This window comes from Capra hircus, chromosome 17 (genome assembly GCF_001704415.2).
Source record: "Capra hircus breed San Clemente chromosome 17, ASM170441v1, whole genome shotgun sequence".
Taxonomy (NCBI): Eukaryota; Metazoa; Chordata; class Mammalia; order Artiodactyla; family Bovidae; genus Capra; species Capra hircus.
The window spans coordinates 67,990,739-68,008,451 of record NC_030824.1 but is presented as its reverse complement, the minus strand read 5'-3'; the positions used below and the strand labels follow the sequence as shown (position 1 = coordinate 68,008,451).

General features: G+C 39.7%; 1 protein-coding gene across 1 annotated transcript; it reads left to right on the top strand.

Moving 5' to 3' along the window:
- FGA (fibrinogen alpha chain) lies at positions 293–8,652 on the top strand. The gene is made up of 6 exons (XM_005691157.3): positions 293–419; positions 2,601–2,735; positions 3,511–3,694; positions 4,927–5,072; positions 5,641–7,006; positions 7,745–8,652. The coding sequence occupies exons 1-6, from the start codon at positions 366–368 to the stop codon at positions 8,452–8,454; spliced, it is 2,595 nt and encodes an 864-aa protein (XP_005691214.3). The 5' UTR covers positions 293–365; the 3' UTR covers positions 8,455–8,652.

Genomic DNA, 17,713 nt, shown 5'->3' with positions numbered 1-17,713 from the left:
GGCTAGCCTGCCTCTGCCACCCTCTGTATTCTTTCAAGTACTCCAATAGTAGGTCCTCCCATGTTCCCCCTTGCATTTCCAAAGTCACCGTGTTCCTGGAATGTGGAATTTTCCACGAACTGGGATACCTTTGCAATAGCTTATCAGAAGCAAACAAGCTTGGGGAATTGAGCAAGAAATTCTAGGACAACAACCTTACAGAAGGAGCGAGGGATGCAGGGTGCATGTTGACTGTCTCAATGGGACAAAGATAATGATTAATCAGACCTCCTGCAGATTTAAATAGGATGGGGCCTGGAAGAGGAGGCAGTCTTCCTTTCTTTCAGCTGGGTGCTTCTCTTGAGTCAGACCTACCCACGGCAGAGATGTTTTCCGTGAGGGACCTCTGCCTGGTCCTGAGTTTGGTGGGTGCAATTCAGGTATGGCCTCCTCTATTTCCTTTTCTCTTTCTCCCTGGTGTTTATTCTACAAAGAGCTTGCAGGTCTGAGTCAGCTATGTGTATGTCATCACACACTGCTGGCTTTATAAACTGTAGCCTGTGGAGGCAAGTTCTCAGATAGGACTGACATCTCAAGAATACAGGGAATATGATCCTAAGAGAGAGACTTAGCTGGACCCAAGTGTATAAATTCACAGGGGGAAGCTTCTGCACCTGTACCTTGGTTTTATATTGTTTGTTTGTTTTAAAGAGAAGAAATCTTTGCTATCTTTGTTGCTGTAAAGCCTTGGGATTGCTAGCTAATAGAACATTCTTATGATAAGAATTTTTAACCTAATTATTAATTTGTATTTGCCCATAACATGCAGAGCAATGGTTTAATGTAGCTTTTCTAAAAGTTTGTTTTGTGTTTAAGACAAAAGAAAATTAGCTATTTTTTAAAACAAATTACACAGTAAAATCAGAAGAGATTAATTGATAAAGCAATATGCTTTGGGAAGAAATTGTATGCTTTTAAGATAATCACAAATATTGCAATAATTCCTAAAGTTTGACTACAAGGATCTACACAAAAGAAGAGAAACTTCATTCAACAATATTTTTGAAACACAATTAATCTTATGAAAACATCATAAATCTGTTCTAAAAATTCAGTTACTTCCAGGCTGTGAACTATGCTGGTTTATTTCTTTCTCTTTACTACTTATAAACCCTACCAGAGGAGAAGAAACTAAAGAGTATTTCTAACATAATTTTCTCCCGTACAGTAAGCAACAAATAACCATTTTTTTAGGAAATAAGACTAACATCACTTGCTAAAGTTTTATTTTGCATAATGCATAAATTTCATTTATTTCTCCGCTATTGGCATAAATATTTAATTTTTACCTGTTTTTATTATCTTGTCATTTTATTCCAAAGTATGTCTAAATTTATAATTTTATTTTTTAAAACAAAAAGATTGTACTTGTTCCTTTAAATAAATCGCTCTTGATTGCTTGAATTCACGTTACTATTATTGGGTTTTTTTTTAATGAGACAGAAAATACTAACTAATTATAAAAATAAACTACTGAGGGCTTTCCTAGTGGCTCAGTGGTAAAGAATCCACCTGCCATTGCAGGAGATGAAAGAAAGGCAGGTTCAATCCCTAGTCTGGGAAGATCCCACATGCCGCAGAGCAACTAAGCCCATGCTCCAGAGCTATTGAGCCTGTGCTCTAAAGCCTGGGAACTGCAACTACTGCAGCCCGAAAGCCCTAGAGTCTGTGCTCCACAACAAGAGAACCCACAACCACGCACACCATAAGTGGAGAGGATTCCCAAAACTAGAGAAAAGCCAGCACAGAGAAAATAAATAAATTAAATGATAACAAAAATAAACTACTGAGATTAAGATAGTCGGAAAACTCCCTGCAAGTTGGTGGTACAAAATAAAAATAGTTAAAACCTAAAATCAACATTGATGTATTAAGTTATACCACCTTGTTGGAAGAATATTTATATATCCTATTTCACTCATTGATACCAATAGAATTTTTTTTTTTAATTTTTATTTCCAATTATAAGATGTTCAAAAAAAGTTGTCAATCTTGGACCTTTTTTTTTTTTCTTTCAGTATACTTTTCATTTCAAATAAAAGAAATTATTATGTGAGTAACCCTAAAAGCATTTCTGAGTCTGAATTGGCCACATATGTGTCCTCAGTATATGGTTGTTTAAATTTTGGACCCATAAGGTCATTGTAGATATTTGAAGGAGACACAGACCTGAAGTGTAGGTTTTTTCCTATTAAAACAGGAGTTAGAGGAGAGAGAACTCTTGAGTTTCTCCATTATTTTTCTATCTCCAGATATGAACGAAAATGTAAATTTTAACTGTTTGTTGATTCAAATAATTTTTCTTTAATTACAGATCCTTTAAAACTCCTAACAGTTACTAAAGGTTTGATTAGTGTCAAACACAGTTAAGGTTTATACACTAATCTCCTTTAACCTCACAACTGCACAAAATGGGCCTTAAGGATTTTCATCCAAAAGATAAGAAAACTGAAGCTTATAGAGCCCCTTGGATCTCTTGGTCAGGATTTATAGGCATGCCACTGTCTCCTCTTTATCTGCTTAAAGAACACCTCTCTTTTTTGTGTGTGTTATCGTTAAAGACAGCAGATGATAGTGATCCTGTCGGTGGTGAATTTTTAGCTGAAGGAGGAGGGGTGCGTGGCCCAAGACTTGTGGAAAAACAGCAATCTACCTGCAAAGAGACAGGCTGGCCCTTCTGCGCTGATGAAGACTGGGTGAGCCATGGGCACGGGGACTGGGGCAGGAGAGTCCTTTCCTGGGTACAGGGATTGAATCTGGACAGTCCTTCCTGGCCTGCTGGCAGTGCATGCAAGCTGCCACTTTAGGTCACTGAAAACTTGTCCAGTAGCAAATAACCTAATTAACCTACATAGCAAATAAAAGAAGACAAGGAGAAAAGAACCTAGTCCTGAGAGCACTGCTTAAATTACCTCCCAGACTCTGGGTCATTGGTGGGATTAACAGATTGCATTTTAGCTGCATGTTCAGACAAGTACTAGAAACCTGAGTATCAGGGCCTCCAGATTTCATGGGTACTAATCTATGGTTAAGCGGACCCTGGTCTCTGACTAGCCCTCTGAAACTACTTTTAGGTCAAGAAATGATCTGAAGAGGAGAACAGTGGGAGCTCACGGAAACCTGCAAAATTTTACTGGCTCTGAGAGACAGACTCTTATTAATTTTTAAAAATTTACTGAAGTGTAGTTGATTTACAATATTATTTTAATTTCTATTATATAGCAAAGTGACTCAGTAATACATATGTGTATTCTTTGTCACACCCTTTTCCATTATGATTTATCACAGGATATTGACTATACTCCCTAGTGCTATACAGTAGGGCTTTGCTGTTTATCCATCTTGCATATACTAATTTACATCTGCTAATCCTAGACTCCCAATCCATCCCTCCTCCACCCTCCCTCCCCCTTGGCACCCATAAGTCCGTTTCTGAGAGATAGACTCTTAATTTTTCCTCCTTGTTTCCAGGGTGAAAAATGCCCTTCTGGCTGCAGGATGAAAGGGTTGATTGATGAAGTCAATCAAGATTTTACAAGCAGAATAAATAAACTAAGAGATTCACTATTTAATTATCAGAAGAACAATAAGGACTCTAATACATTGACCAAGAACATTGTGGAAATTTTGAGAGGGGATTTTGCCAAAGCTAACAGTAAGTATTACAGTTAGTGCATACAAAAAAAGCAACAAAAATCAGAAATAGATGGGATGTCTTCCTGTAACAACTGTGATTTTATTCCAGGGTACTTTACATAGAAACACTATCTTTATGATATCCCTGAATTTTAAGGAGGGGCCTTGTTTTAGTCATTTTTATCATGTAAAACAAGATAGTTTAGCATTATTTTAGGTCACAAAGTCAGTCAGAATTTTGGACTGAAGAATAGAATTTAAGTGTGTTCTTTTTTAAGAGTATATTCTGCAAATAAGATGAGCCCAACATTTTGAGTAGATATTTCTGTTTCTGCCTTACAAAGAAAGGTACTGAGAGGTCAAGGGACTTGCCCAAAGGCACAAAGCTCTCATGTGGTGGGGCTGGGAGTGCAATTCAGACTCCACGGAGCTTCTTAGGAAGTGTTTTGCTTTTTTAAAAATATGGAGTCATGTTGTCTCTTTCTCCCAGGCCTAGCACTAAGTCTCATTAGGACCAGGAAACCAGACTTGCTCTGGGCATGGACAGCAAGTTTAGAAAGAGACTGCAGCTCATGAAACCTTGCCTTCACTCTTTATATCATTGGGAGACTCAACTAATAAATTTTATGGTGCAAGAGCAACTGGCAAGTGAGTGATCCTGCTGACTTATTAAAAAAAGAAAGTTTACAAACAATTTCAAACCTATAGCTGGGAAGAAAACCTTTCCAGTAAGAAAATCCAACAATATATTCAAGTTCCTTGATTAAGGATATAATGAAATAATTGGAATGTGATTAAACATTATTTTATCTCAATTATACTTTTAAATTTTCAGAGATTTATTTGAAGTGAGTGAAGTGACGTCACTCAGTCGTGTCCGACTCTGTGTGACCCCATGGACTGTACCTTCCAGGCTCCTCTGTCCATGGGATTTTTCAGGCAATAGTACTGGAGTGGATTGCCATTTCCTTCTCCAGGGGATCTTCCCAACCCAGGGATTGAACCCAGGTCTCCCGCATTGTAGACAGACGCTTTACCAGACTGTACCTTAATTAATATTCATGTATGACTACAGGATATTGCCCAAATATCAAACACCTAATAGATTTGAAAATCACAAATTAAATGTTTAGAGTAGAAACTATTATAGAAGTAAAACGGGGAATATCCATAAGCAAATTGCCTTCTTTTTCTGACTAACACAAGCAAATCACTCAGCAGCTACTTCAGTATCCATATTTTCCATTTCAGACAATGATAATACATTTAACCAAGTATCAGAAGATCTGAGAAGCAGAATTGAGATCCTAAGGCGCAAAGTCATAGAGCAAGCACAACATATCAACCTTCTGCAGAAAAATGTCAAGAATCAACTGGTAGATATGAAACGATTGGAGGTGAGTAACTATGTGGCTCTGACTTCAGATTTCCTTGTTTTTGAGTAGCAAGGAAAGGAAGGCAATAGTCATTCATTAAATGCCTACTTTACGTAGAGCAATGTGTTATAGCTATTATCTACCTACAAAGTAGGTATTATGGATCCTCTCTACAGATGAAAAAACAAGCTCAGTGCTATTAAGTAAAATTTTCAAGGGCATGTAAAATGGTAATTTCAAAACCAAACATTCAGCCTTTGCTTGTCTTATTCCAAGCCCTGCTTGTCCCTGACATCACCGTGTCTCTGAGTCTTCAGCTTCAGTCTCACAGAGGATCACATCATTAATGTTTCCTTTGGAGGGAATAGCACTTTCCTCTTGATCTATTCTAAGATAAATCCAGATAGTTCCTATTGTTTGTCCTGGCCAGCCTTACAATACCCAAGTTCTCTTCCACTGAGGATGGTTGGTAGGTCTCCAAGTCAAACAAGTGAAACCAGTTTCCAAAAAGTAAGTTAATTACTAAGAACTCAACAGACAGTTTATTTACAGCTACCTCTTTTTTTTTATCTTTCCCCCCTCTCTCTAGGTGGACATTGATATTAAGATCCGATCTTGCAAAGGGTCATGCAGTAGAGCTTTAGAACATAAGGTAGATCTGGAGGACTATAAAAATCAGCAGAAGCAACTTGAACAGGTTATTGCCATAAACTTACTTCCCTCTAGAGACACTCAATACTTATCACTGATAAAAATGAGTGCAGTTACAGGCCCTGTACCCAGAGAGTTAAAGAGCCAGCTTCGAGAGGCCCCTCCAGAATGGAAGGCACTGCTGGAAATGCAGCAGATGAAAATGGTGTTGGAAAATTTCGGTGGCGATGGACATGCCAGAGGAGACTCTGTATCTCACAGAACAGGATTAGCACCAGAAAGTCCCAGGAAGCCTGGAACCGGTAGTATTGGAAATGTGAACCCTGGGAGCTACGGACCTGGAAGTAGTGGCACTTGGAGCCCCGGCCACCCTGAGCCCGGAAGTGCTGGCGCCTGGAACACCGGCAGCCCCGAGCCCGGAAGTGCTGGCACCTGGAACACCGGCCGCCCCGAGCCCGGAAGTGCTGGCACCTGGAACACCGGCCGCCCCGAGCCCGGAAGTGCTGGCACCTGGAACACCGGCCGCCCCGAGCCCGGAAGTGCTGGCACCTGGAACACCGGCCGCCCCGAGCCCGGAAGTGCTGGCACCTGGAACACCGGCAGCCCCGAGCCCGGAAGTGTGGGCATTCGGAATACTGGAAGCTCTGGGTCTTCAAGTTTTAGGCCAGATAGCTCAGGTCATGGGGGGAACATTAGGCCTTCCAGTCCAGACTGGGGCACCTTTAGAGAGGAAGGAAGTGTAAGCTCAGGGACAAAGAAAGAGTTCCACACAGGTAAACTTGTCAGTGCTAAAGGAGAAAAAGAGCTTCTGATCGGTAATGAGAAGGTCACCTCTGGTCACGCAACTACCACTCGTCGTTCATGCTCTAAAGTCATTACGAAGACTGTCACAAATGCCGAAGGTCACACAGAAACGACCAAAGAAGTGGTCAAGTCTGAAGATGGTTCTGACTGTGGTGACGCAGACTTTGACTGGGACCATACTTTTTCTACGAGGGGTAACCTAGAGGATTTCTTTCATAGAAACAGTGATGGTTTCTTCACCCATAAGTTACACGAGTTTGACGGTAAGACACGCTTAGAATCCGATGTTCCAGACTTAAGGGAAATTGGCTCTTCGGGTAGTAAAACTTCAGCTCACAGCAAACAGTTTCTAAGCAGTAGCACAACTATCAGCAGAGGTGGCTCTGCGCTTGAAAGCAAGAACTTTAAAATGGCAGATGAGGCCGAAAGCATAGAGGATCTTGGCATTAAAGGAGCACATGCCACCAAGACAGGCCACGCTAAAGCTCGTCCTGCCAGAGGTATCCACACTTCTCCTTTGGGGGAGCCTTCCCTGACCCCCTAGACTAAGTTGATTACTCCTGCCACGTGTCTCCCATAGCACCTTTTACTTCTTTCTTAGTCCTCTGTCCTGCTTAATTGAAATTACATGGGTGTGTGTGTGTGTGTGTGTGTGTGTGTGTGTGAGCGCGCGTGCGCATGCTAGACTGTAAGTTCCATGGGGGCAGGGACTTTGTCTCTCATGTTCATTTCTGTATTCCCAAATGCCTAACAGTGTGGAGTCAGCATTCAATAAATACATGTTATATGAATTAATTAATTAATCCCTCGAACTCAATTTTAAATTTGTTCATTCAAATTCGTTTACCACTCAGAATGTGTGCTGTTGGAAATTGTCACTAACATTAGTCATATTTTTAGTGTATGGCTCAGGTGACATTGAGGTCAGGTTAAAAATAAGTGATATTAGTACTAAATGCTAAAGATATCTTTGCTGATTACTTGCCATTAATCAGTATGTGGAAGTGATATTACAAATTCATTGAGAAAAAGTCCCCTTGCAGTTTGTACATATAAATGCTATTGACTTGCATAAGTTCCATCCCTGTGTAAGCACATCCTTTCTCTATAAAGAGAAGGAAGAATGGAAGGAAGGGAGGGAAAGGAAGCCAGTAATTTTCATTTAATCTAGGCCATTTAACTTTGTAAAGTTAAATGAGAGAAATTTCTTCCAACCAGCTTAATTTTTTTTTTTTTAGACTGTTATGATGTCCTCCAAACACATCCTTCAGGTGCCCAAAGTGGCATTTTCAGTATCAAGCTACCAGGATCCAGTAAAATTTTTTCTGTTTATTGCGATCAAGAGACCGGTTTGGGAGGATGGCTTTTGATCCAGCAAAGAATGGATGGATCACTGAATTTTAACCGAACCTGGCAAGACTACAAGAGAGGTTTCGGCAGCCTAAATGACAAGGGAGAAGGAGAATTCTGGCTAGGCAATGAATACCTCCACTTACTAACCCTGAGGGGCTCCGTCCTTAGGGTTGAATTAGAAGACTGGGCTGGGAAAGGGGCTTATGCAGAATATCACTTGAGAGTAGGCTCTGAGGCAGAGGACTATGCCCTGGAGGTCTCCGCTTACAAGGGCACAGCAGGTGATGCGCTGATTGAGGGCTCTGTGGAGGAGGGGACAGAGTACACTTCCCACACTGGCATGCGGTTCAGCACCTTCGACAGGGATGCAGACAAGTGGGAAGACAACTGCGCTGAAGTCTATGGGGGAGGCTGGTGGTACAACAACTGCCAGGCAGCCAATCTCAATGGCATCTACTATCCTGGCGGCTCCTATGACCCCAGGGACAACAGTCCCTATGAGATTGAGAATGGTGTGGTCTGGGTCCCCTTCAGAGGTGCAGATTATTCTCTCAGGGCTGTTCGTATGAAAATCCGGCCCCTTGTGACACAATAGGCTGAAGGAGTGGAAGTGAGAGGACTCTATTTAGTGAAGAAAAGAAAAAATTAAGGAAGAGAAAGGAGTTGAGATTCTTTACAGCCTACTAAAAATTCTCAGGTGCTATTTTATTATTCTTTGTACTGTAGCTAAATGTAACTGAGACATAGTAGTGTTTATAAAATAAAGCTATATGAGTTTTTAATCTTTACTATAGTTCCATGGGCTTTACAATTTGTATTAAAATGCACCAAGGGACACACAGCACATCAGTAAGAGGAAGTGAGGTGGAAGGTCCTCTATGCAACACTTAAGGGTGTAGTTCTGAGAATGTCTCCATTTCATACCACCCGAAGTCACAGGGTCATTGTAAAGCAAAACGTGGCTTCATCTATTCTACCTGAATCATTTTAAACCAATATCTTAAGTTGCAAATCACTGGACTGAACAATGGCTGGCCTTTGTTTAGGAATTTACAAATTACTATGTACATTAATCTCCTCTGTTGGCAAGCAAATCCAGCAAGGCAGAAGGAGCATTCTTTCCTAATAGAAATAGAAGCCTATCTACTTTTTAAGACTTCCAATGAAGACCTTAATGCACCTTAAAATTTTTCCCCAGAGTCTAACCAATTTCCTTCAGAAAATACATGGAAAAAAGCATTTAAAATCTTTTAAATATTTACAAGTAGTCCAAACACATTGAACTTAACACCTTAATAAAAAATCCCCACAGTTTTCATTTCACTTCATTTTTCGCCAATCATAAGGTATGTTCTGTGATGTATTACTTATTAAAGTGAGACAATTTTTGAAACCACCTCAATATGATCTATATAAATATAGTCATACATTCAATCTATTTACATTGGTCAGTATTTTATTTGATCTAAGTTGCATCTTTGGTGGCCTTGGCTCCTGGCCCCAATTTTTAACTCACATTTTCTTCTAGTGAGAACCACTTGCCACTTACCCTTGAACATGTATTAAAATATCACAAGCATATTGGGATCCCAGTACATTGCTCTCACTTGCATAAAGTTTCCATCCCAATGAAAATGCATCCTTTCTCCTAGGAAGGCATGAGGGGAAGGAAGGATGGGAGGGAGAGAGGGAGAAGAAGGAGGGAGGGAGGAGGGGTAGGAAAAAGGAAAGGGCTCTGGGTGGTGCCTGGGGAAGTGGAAAAAAGGTAAGCAAAACAGCTTGCAAATGAGTCACATATAATGGTCCAATATTCTTGCATTTCCTTATGTGCTGCTGAAAATCCTTGCTACAAATAAGTGACCCCCTCCGAATCTTTATATAGATGGCTAAGAGCTTCTTCGGAATTTAAAAAGATTTTCATTTATTTCAGACATTAGTGTGTCATATTATTTCTAAGTCTACCTCCTTAGATATATCTACCCACACATCTGCCTACACACAATTTGAGTTGGAAGTAGAAGTATTTTATTTTCCAGAATATCACACTATTAGGGACAGAATTGATCCCCAAATCAAAGTGACTTTGACTGTGAAGGGCCATTTTCTCCATCTATCTCTTTAAGCTGTATTTCTCTCTTGCTTTCTGGTATTCCACACCCTCCTGTCTTACCTCTCTCAGTCTGTAATTTGCAATTCCTGTTCAGATCACTCCTTAAATGTAGGAGTTTTTCATTGCAACGACTTTAGTACTCATTTTTATTGGTTGGAATTAGGTTTGACACATGTGGCTTAAATAAGACAGAAACCTCTACAGAAATATGCCCCCATGAAACCTTGAGGAAGCCATCATCCTAATAGATAACTTTCACCCTCAAGTTTACCTCATGGCCCAAATATTTTGTCTTGGGCAGTCTGGAGGAGGAGAGACAGAGGAGAAAGAGGTAGCTTGTCTCTTTTAAGGAACTTTCCAGGATGTCCCATAGAGCACATCCACAATGTCACATAAGTCACAAAGACAGGCCAAGGTGCCAGAAGGATCAAGATGCCTTGCTTATTTGCTGGGGTACAAAACTATCCTGATTAAAATTAGGAAGACAGGGAGGATAGAGGTTAGGAGAAGCAATTAGCAATCATAGCCAGACCATTGTTTCTCACTCTGCAAGTGTTTTCTCCTTAGATAATTTGACAATTGCTACAGCTCCAGTTACCATGAATAAGCTGTTGATAACTTAATCTAATCTATATTTTTCAACTACTACTGAACACATTCAGTTAAATATTTCTCATTAATCTAAGATTAACTAGTTACTTTCCCATCAAAACCTATTGCCTCACCCTAGTTCTAATTTTAGTCATAGACCTTACTAGCCCTCCTGTTTCTTAATCTAGAAAAATTAGTCTCCTCAGCTTCTATGCTTCCTTTCAATCAATTATCCAGTCTACTCCTAAATCATCTTCTACTCTCAAAATGGTCATTATTGCAACACCTTTATGCTCTTATGTTATCTCGTGTTAATCTTTTCTCTTTCAAGCTGTTTAACAGTCTGTTAACCTCGCACCTTACTGCCATTCTTTATTTTTTTTTTATTGAAGTACAGTTAATTTACAAAATGTTGTGTTAGTATCAGGTATACAGGAAAGTGATTTATATGTATATACATATACACATATACATGTATTATGAAAAGGAATAAATATATCATTTTTGTATTCTTTTCAATCATAGGTTATTAAAAGATATTGAATATAGTTCCCTGTGCTACATAATAGTATCTTGTTTTATATATATTTTATATATACTACTATATATATGTTAATCCCAAACTTCTTATTTATCTATCTCCCCTCATCCCCTTTGATAACAGTAAGTTTATTTTTTGTCTTTGAATCTATTTCTATTTTGTAAATAAATTAATTTGCATCAATGTTTTAGATTCCACATATAAGCAATATCATGTAACATTTGTCTTTCTCTGTCTGATTTACTTAATTTAGTATGATAATCTCTGGGTCCCTCCGTGTGGCTGCAAATGGCATTATTTATTTTTAATGGTTGAGTAATATTCCATTATACAAATTAGAGATACCAAGGGAACATTTCATTCAAAGATGGGTACAATAGAAGACAGAAATGGCAAGGACCTAAAAGAAGCAAAATATATTAGGAAAATGTGGCAAGAATACACAGAAGAACTATACATTAAAAGTCTTAATGATCTGGATAACCAAATTGTTGTGGTCTCTTATCTAGAGCCAGACATCCTGGAGTCTGAAGTAAAGTGGGTCTTAGGAACCATCACTATGAACAAACTTGGTGCAGGTGATGGAATTTCAGCTAAGCTATTTATTCCAAATCCTAAAAGATGATGCTGTTAAAATGCTGCATTCTTTATGCCAGCCAATATGGAAGACTCAGCAGTGGCCACAGGACTGGAAAAGGTCAATTATAATTCCAATCCCCAAAAGGGCAATGCTGAAGAATGTTCAGCATTTGAAGAGTGAACATCGACATTTTAGGAATCAGTAAATTAAAATGGCCTGGAATGGGCGAAATTTAACTCAGATGATCATTGTATTTACTATTCTGGGCAAGAATTCCTTTGAAGAAATGGAGTAGCCATCATAGGCAACAAAAGAAAGAGTCCAAAATGCAATACTTGGGTGCAATCTCAAAAATGACAGAATGATCTCTGTTCATTTCCAAGGCAAATCATTCAATATCACAGTAATACAAGTCTATGCCCTGACCCGTAAGGCTGAAGAAGCTGAACAGTTCTATGAAGACCTACAAGACCTTCTAGAACTAACACCCCAAAAGGATGTCTCTTTCATTATTAGGGACTGGAATGAAAAGTAGGAATTCAAGAGATACCTGGAGTAACAGGTAAATTTAGCCTTGGAGTACAAAATGAAACAAGTCAAGGGCTAACAGAGTTTTGCCAAAAGAATGCACTGGTCATAGGGAAAAAAAAAGACAACTCTTCCAACAATACAAGAGACAATTCTATACATGGATATCACCAGATGGTCAATACTGAAACCACATTGATTATATTCTTTGCAGCCAAAGATGGAACCTCTATACAGTCAGCAAAACCAAGACTGGGAGCTGAGTGTGGCTCAGATCATGCCAAACTCAGACTTAAACTGAAGAAAGTAGGGAAAACCACTAGACCATTCAGATATGACCTAAATCAAATCCCTTATGATTATAGAGTGAAAGTGACAAGTAGATTCAAAGGATTAGATCTGATAGAGTATCTGAGGAAATATGGGTGGAGGTTGATGATACTGTACAGGAGGCAGTGATCAAGACCATCCCAAGAAAAAGAAATGCAAAAAATGAAAACCAAAATGATTGTCTCAGGAGCCCTTACAAGTAAGAAAAGAAGAGAAAGTAAAGGTACAGGGAAAAGGAGGATATACCCACTTGAATGCAGAGTTCCAAAGAATAGCAAGGAGAGGTAAGAAAGCCTTCCTCAATGATCAATGCAAAGAAATAGAGTAAAACAACAGAATGGAAAAGACTGAAGATCTCTTCAAAAAAATTAAAGATAACTGTCATGCGAAAATGGGCACAATAAAGGATAAAAATGGTATGGACATAACAGAAGCAGAAGATATTAAGAAGAGGTGGCAAGGATACACAGAAGGACTATACAAAAAAGATCTTCATGACCCAGATAACCACGATGATGTGATCACTCACCTAAAGCCAGACAACCTGGAATGTGAAGTCAAGTGGGCCATAGGAAGCATCACTACAAACAAATTTAGTGGAGGTGATAGAATTCCAGTGGAGCTATTTCAAATTCTGAAAGATGATGCTGTGAAAGTGCTGCACTCAATACGCCAGCAAATTTGGAAAACTCAGCAGTACTAGAGGTCTAGAAAAGGTCAGTTTTCATTCCAATCCCAAAGAAAGGCAATGCCAAAGAATGCTCAAACTATCGCACAATTGCACTCATCTCACACGCTAGTAAAGTAATGCTCAAAATTCTCCAAGCCAGGCTTCATCATTATGTGAACCGTGAACTTCCAGATGTTCAAGCTGGTTTTAGAAAAGGCAGAAGAACCAGAGATCAAACTGCCAACATTCGTTGCATCATCGAAAAAGCAAGAGAGTTCCAGAAAAACATCTACTTCTTCCTTATTGACTATGCCAAAGCATCTGAGTGTGTGGATCACAACAAACTGTGGAAAATTCTTAAAGAGACTGGAATACCAGACCACCTTACCTGCCTCCTGAGAAATCTGTATGCACATCAGGAAGCAACAGTGAGAACTGGATATGGAACAACAGATTGGTTCCAAATTGGGATAGGAGTATGTCAAGACTGTATATAGTCACCCTGATTATTTACCTTCTATGCAGAGTACATCATGTGAAATGCTGGGCTAGATTAATCATAAGCTGGAATCAAGATTGCCAGGAGAAATATCAATAACCGCAGATACACAGATGACACTGCAATTATAGTAGAAAGTGAAAAAGCACTAAAGAGCCTCTTGATGAAAGTGAAAGAGGAGAGTGAAAAAGTTGACTTAAAAGTCAACATTCAGAAAACCAGGATCATGGCATCCAGTTCCATCACTTCAGGGCAAATAGATGGGAAAACAATGGAAACAGTGAGAGACTTGATTTTGGGGGCTCCAAAATCACTGCAGATGGTGACTGTAGCCATGAAATTAAAAGACTCTTGCTCCTTGGAAGAAAAGCTATGTCCAACCTAGACAGCATATTAAAAAGCAGAGATGTTACTTTGCTGAAAAAGGCCTGTCTAGTCAAAGCTATGGTTTTCCAGTTATCATGTATGAATGTGAGAGCTGGACTATAAAGAAAGCTGAACATTGAAGAACTGATGCTTTTGAACTGTGGTATTGGAGAAGTCTCTTGAGAGTCCCTTGGACTACAAGGATATCCAACCAGTCAATCCTCAAGGAAATCAGTCCTGAATATTCATTGGAAGGACTGATATTTGGCCTGATGCAAATAACTGACTCATTCGAAAAGACCTTGATGCTGGGAAAGAATGAAGATGGGAGAAGAGGATGACAAAGGATGAGATAGTTGGATGGCATCACTGACTTGATGGACATGAGTCTGAGCAATCTCTGGGATTTGGTGATGGACATGGAAGACTGGCATGATGCAGTCCATGGGTTCACAAAGAATCAGACACGACTGAGTGACTGAACTGAGCTGAAATGAAAAATATTCAAACTACCACACAACTGTGCTCATTTCACATGCTAGCAAGTAATGCTCAAAATCCTTCAACCTAGGCTTCAACAGTATGTGAACTGAGAACTTCCAGATGTACAAACTGAATTTTGAAAAGGTAGAGGAACCAGAAATAAAATTGCCAACACCCACTGGATCATAGAGAAAGCAAGGAATATCAGGAAAACATCTACATCTGCTTCATAGACTTTGCAAAATCCTTTAACTGCATGGACTACAACAAACTATGGAAAATTCAAGAGATGGAAATATCAGATTACGTTACCTGACTCCTGAGAAACCTGTATGCACATCAGAAGGAACAGTTAAAACTGGACATGGAACAACAGACTGGTTCAAAATTGAGAAAGGAGTATGTCAAGGCTGTGTATTGTTACCTGCTTATTTAACTCATATGCAGAGTATATCATGCAAAATTCTGGGCTGGATAAACCTACAAGCTGGAATCAAGACTGTCAAGAGAAATATCAGTAGCCTCAGATATGCAGATAATACCATCTTAATGGCAGAGTGAAGAGAAAGTAAACAGCCTCTTGATGAGAGTGAAAGAGGAGAGTGAAAAGCTGGCTTGAAACAACAGTCAAAAAAATAAGATCATAGCATCCAATCCCATCACTTCATGGCAAATAGATGGAGAAAAGTGGAAACAGTGGTAGATTTTATTTTCTTAGACTCCAAAATCACTGCAGTCGGTGACTAAGCCATGGAATTAAAAGATGCTTGTTCCTTGGAAGAAATGCTATGACAAACCTAGACAGTGTATTAAAAAGCAGGGATACCATTTTGCTGACAAAGGTCCATATAGTCAAAGCTATAGTTTTGCCAGTAGTCATGTGTGCCCTGAGAGCTGGACCATAAAGAATGCTGAGTGCTGAAGAAATGCTGCTTTCAAATTGTGGTTCTGGAGAGGACTCTTGAGAGTCCCGTGGACAGCAAGAAGATCAAACTAGTCAATCAAAAAGGAAATCAACCCTGAATATTCATTGGAAGGCCTGATGCTGAAGCTGAAGCTACAATATCTTGGCCACCTGATGCCAAGAGCCAGCTCATAGGAAAAGACCCTGATACTGTGAAAGACTGAGGGCAGAAAGAGAAGGGAGGCAACAAAGGACAAGATGGATGGATGGCATCATGAGTACTCAATGAACATGAGTTTGAGCAAACTCCCGGAGATAGTGAAGGACAGGGAAGCCTGGTGTGCTGTAGTCTGTGGGGTTGCAAAGTGTTGAACACTTAGTGACTGAACAAATTATATATATATATATATATACACACACACATACATATACATTCCACGCCTTCTTTATCCATTCCTCTGTTAATAGATGTATTTCAGGTTGCTTCCATGTCTTGGTTATTGTAAATAATGCTAGTATGAGCATTGAGGTGCATGTATCTTTTTGAGTTGGAGTTTTTTTTTCCAAACATATGCCCAGGAATGTGATTGCTAGGTCATACAGTAACTCTATTTTTAGTTTTTCTTCTTTTGAGGCAAGGAATATGATTTTATTCAGATTCTGGCTGACTGAGAAGATAGCAGACTAATGTCTCAAAATAACCATCTTCTATTTTTAGTTTTTTAAGGCATCTGAAACAACAGACAGGTTCCAAATAGGAAAAGGAGTACGTCAAGGCTGTATATTGTCACCCTGCTTATTTAACTTCTGTGCAGAGTACATCATGAGAAACGCTGGACTAGAAGAAACACAAGCTGGAATCAAGATTGCCGGGAGAAATATCAATAACCTCAGATATGCAGATAACACCACCCTTATGGCAGAAAGTGAAGAGGAGCTAAAAAGCCTCTTGAGGAGAGTGAAAGTGGAGAGTGAAAAAGTTGGCTTAAAGCTCAACATTCAGAAAATGAAGATCATGGCATCCGGTCCCATCAGTTCATGGGAAATAGATGGGGAAACAGTGGAAACAGTGTCAGACTTTATTTTTGGGGGCTCCAAAATCACCACAGACGGTGACTGTAGCCATGAAATTAAAAGACGCTTACTCCTTGGTAGAAAAGTTATGACCAACTTAGATAGTATATTCAAAAGCAGAGACATTACTTTGCCGACTAAGGTCCGTCTAGTCAAGGCTATGGTTTTTCCAGTAGTCATGTATGGATGTGAGAGTTGGACTGTGAAGAAGGCTAAGCACCGAAGAATTGATGCGTTTGAAGTGTGATGTTGGAGAAGACTCTTGAGGGTCCCTTGGACTGCAAGGAGATCAGCCCTGGGATTTCTATGGAAGGAATGATTCTAAAGCTGAAACTCCAGTACTTTGGCCACCTCATGCGAAGTGTTGACTCATTGGAAAAGACTCTGATGCTGGGAGGGATTGGGGGCAGGAGGAGAAGGGGACGACAGAGGATGAGATGGCTAGATGGCATCACTGACTCGATGGACGTGAGTCTGAGTGAACTCTGGGAGTTGGTGATGGACAGGGAGGCCTGGTGTGCTGCGATTCATGGAGTCACAAAGAGTCGGACACGACTGAGTGAATGAACTGAACTGAACTGAACTGAACTGAATGATTAGTGATGGAGGCTTCCCAGGTGGCTCAGATGGTAAAGAATTTGCCTGCAATGCATGAGACCTGGGTCAGAAAGATCCCCTGGAAAAGGGAACGGGAACCCATTCCAATATTCTTGCCTAGAGAATTCCATGGACAGAGGAGCCTGGTGGGCCACAGTCCGTGGGGTCGCAAAGAATCAGAATGATTAATGATATTCAGAATCTTTTCACGTGCCTATTAACCATCTGTATGTCTTCTCAAGGGAAATTCTAAGCTTCCTGCATTTTGAGGGGATTAGTTTGTTTAATTTTTGATATTAAGCTGTATAAGGTATGTGTATCTTTTGGAAATTAATCTCTTGTGAGTAGCATAGTTTGCAATATTTTCTCCCGGTCCATAGGTTATGTTTTACCCCATTCTTTTGCTCATTCATCCTCCACAAAGTTACCTTAAAGAAAATAGAACCAATCATATTTTCTCCTGCTTAAGGCCTTAAGATTGGGTTAAAATCCTTCGTCTTTTCATGTAAGCTGTTTCTCTTTTGGTGTCTATAGCCATTAACTTCACACTGCAGTTACATTGAATCTCTCACTCATATTGA

Excerpts from the sequence above, each read along its gene's own strand:
- FGA (XM_005691157.3), top strand. The coding sequence starts at position 366 with ATGTTTTCCGTGAGGGACCTCTGCCTGGTCCTGAGTTTGGTGGGTGCA. Across the intron at positions 420-2,600 it reads GTTTGGTGGGTGCAATTCAG|ACAGCAGATGATAGTGATCC; the intron begins GTATGGCCTCCT and ends TTATCGTTAAAG. Across the intron at positions 7,007-7,744 it reads TAAAGCTCGTCCTGCCAGAG|ACTGTTATGATGTCCTCCAA; the intron begins GTATCCACACTT and ends TTTTTTTTTTAG.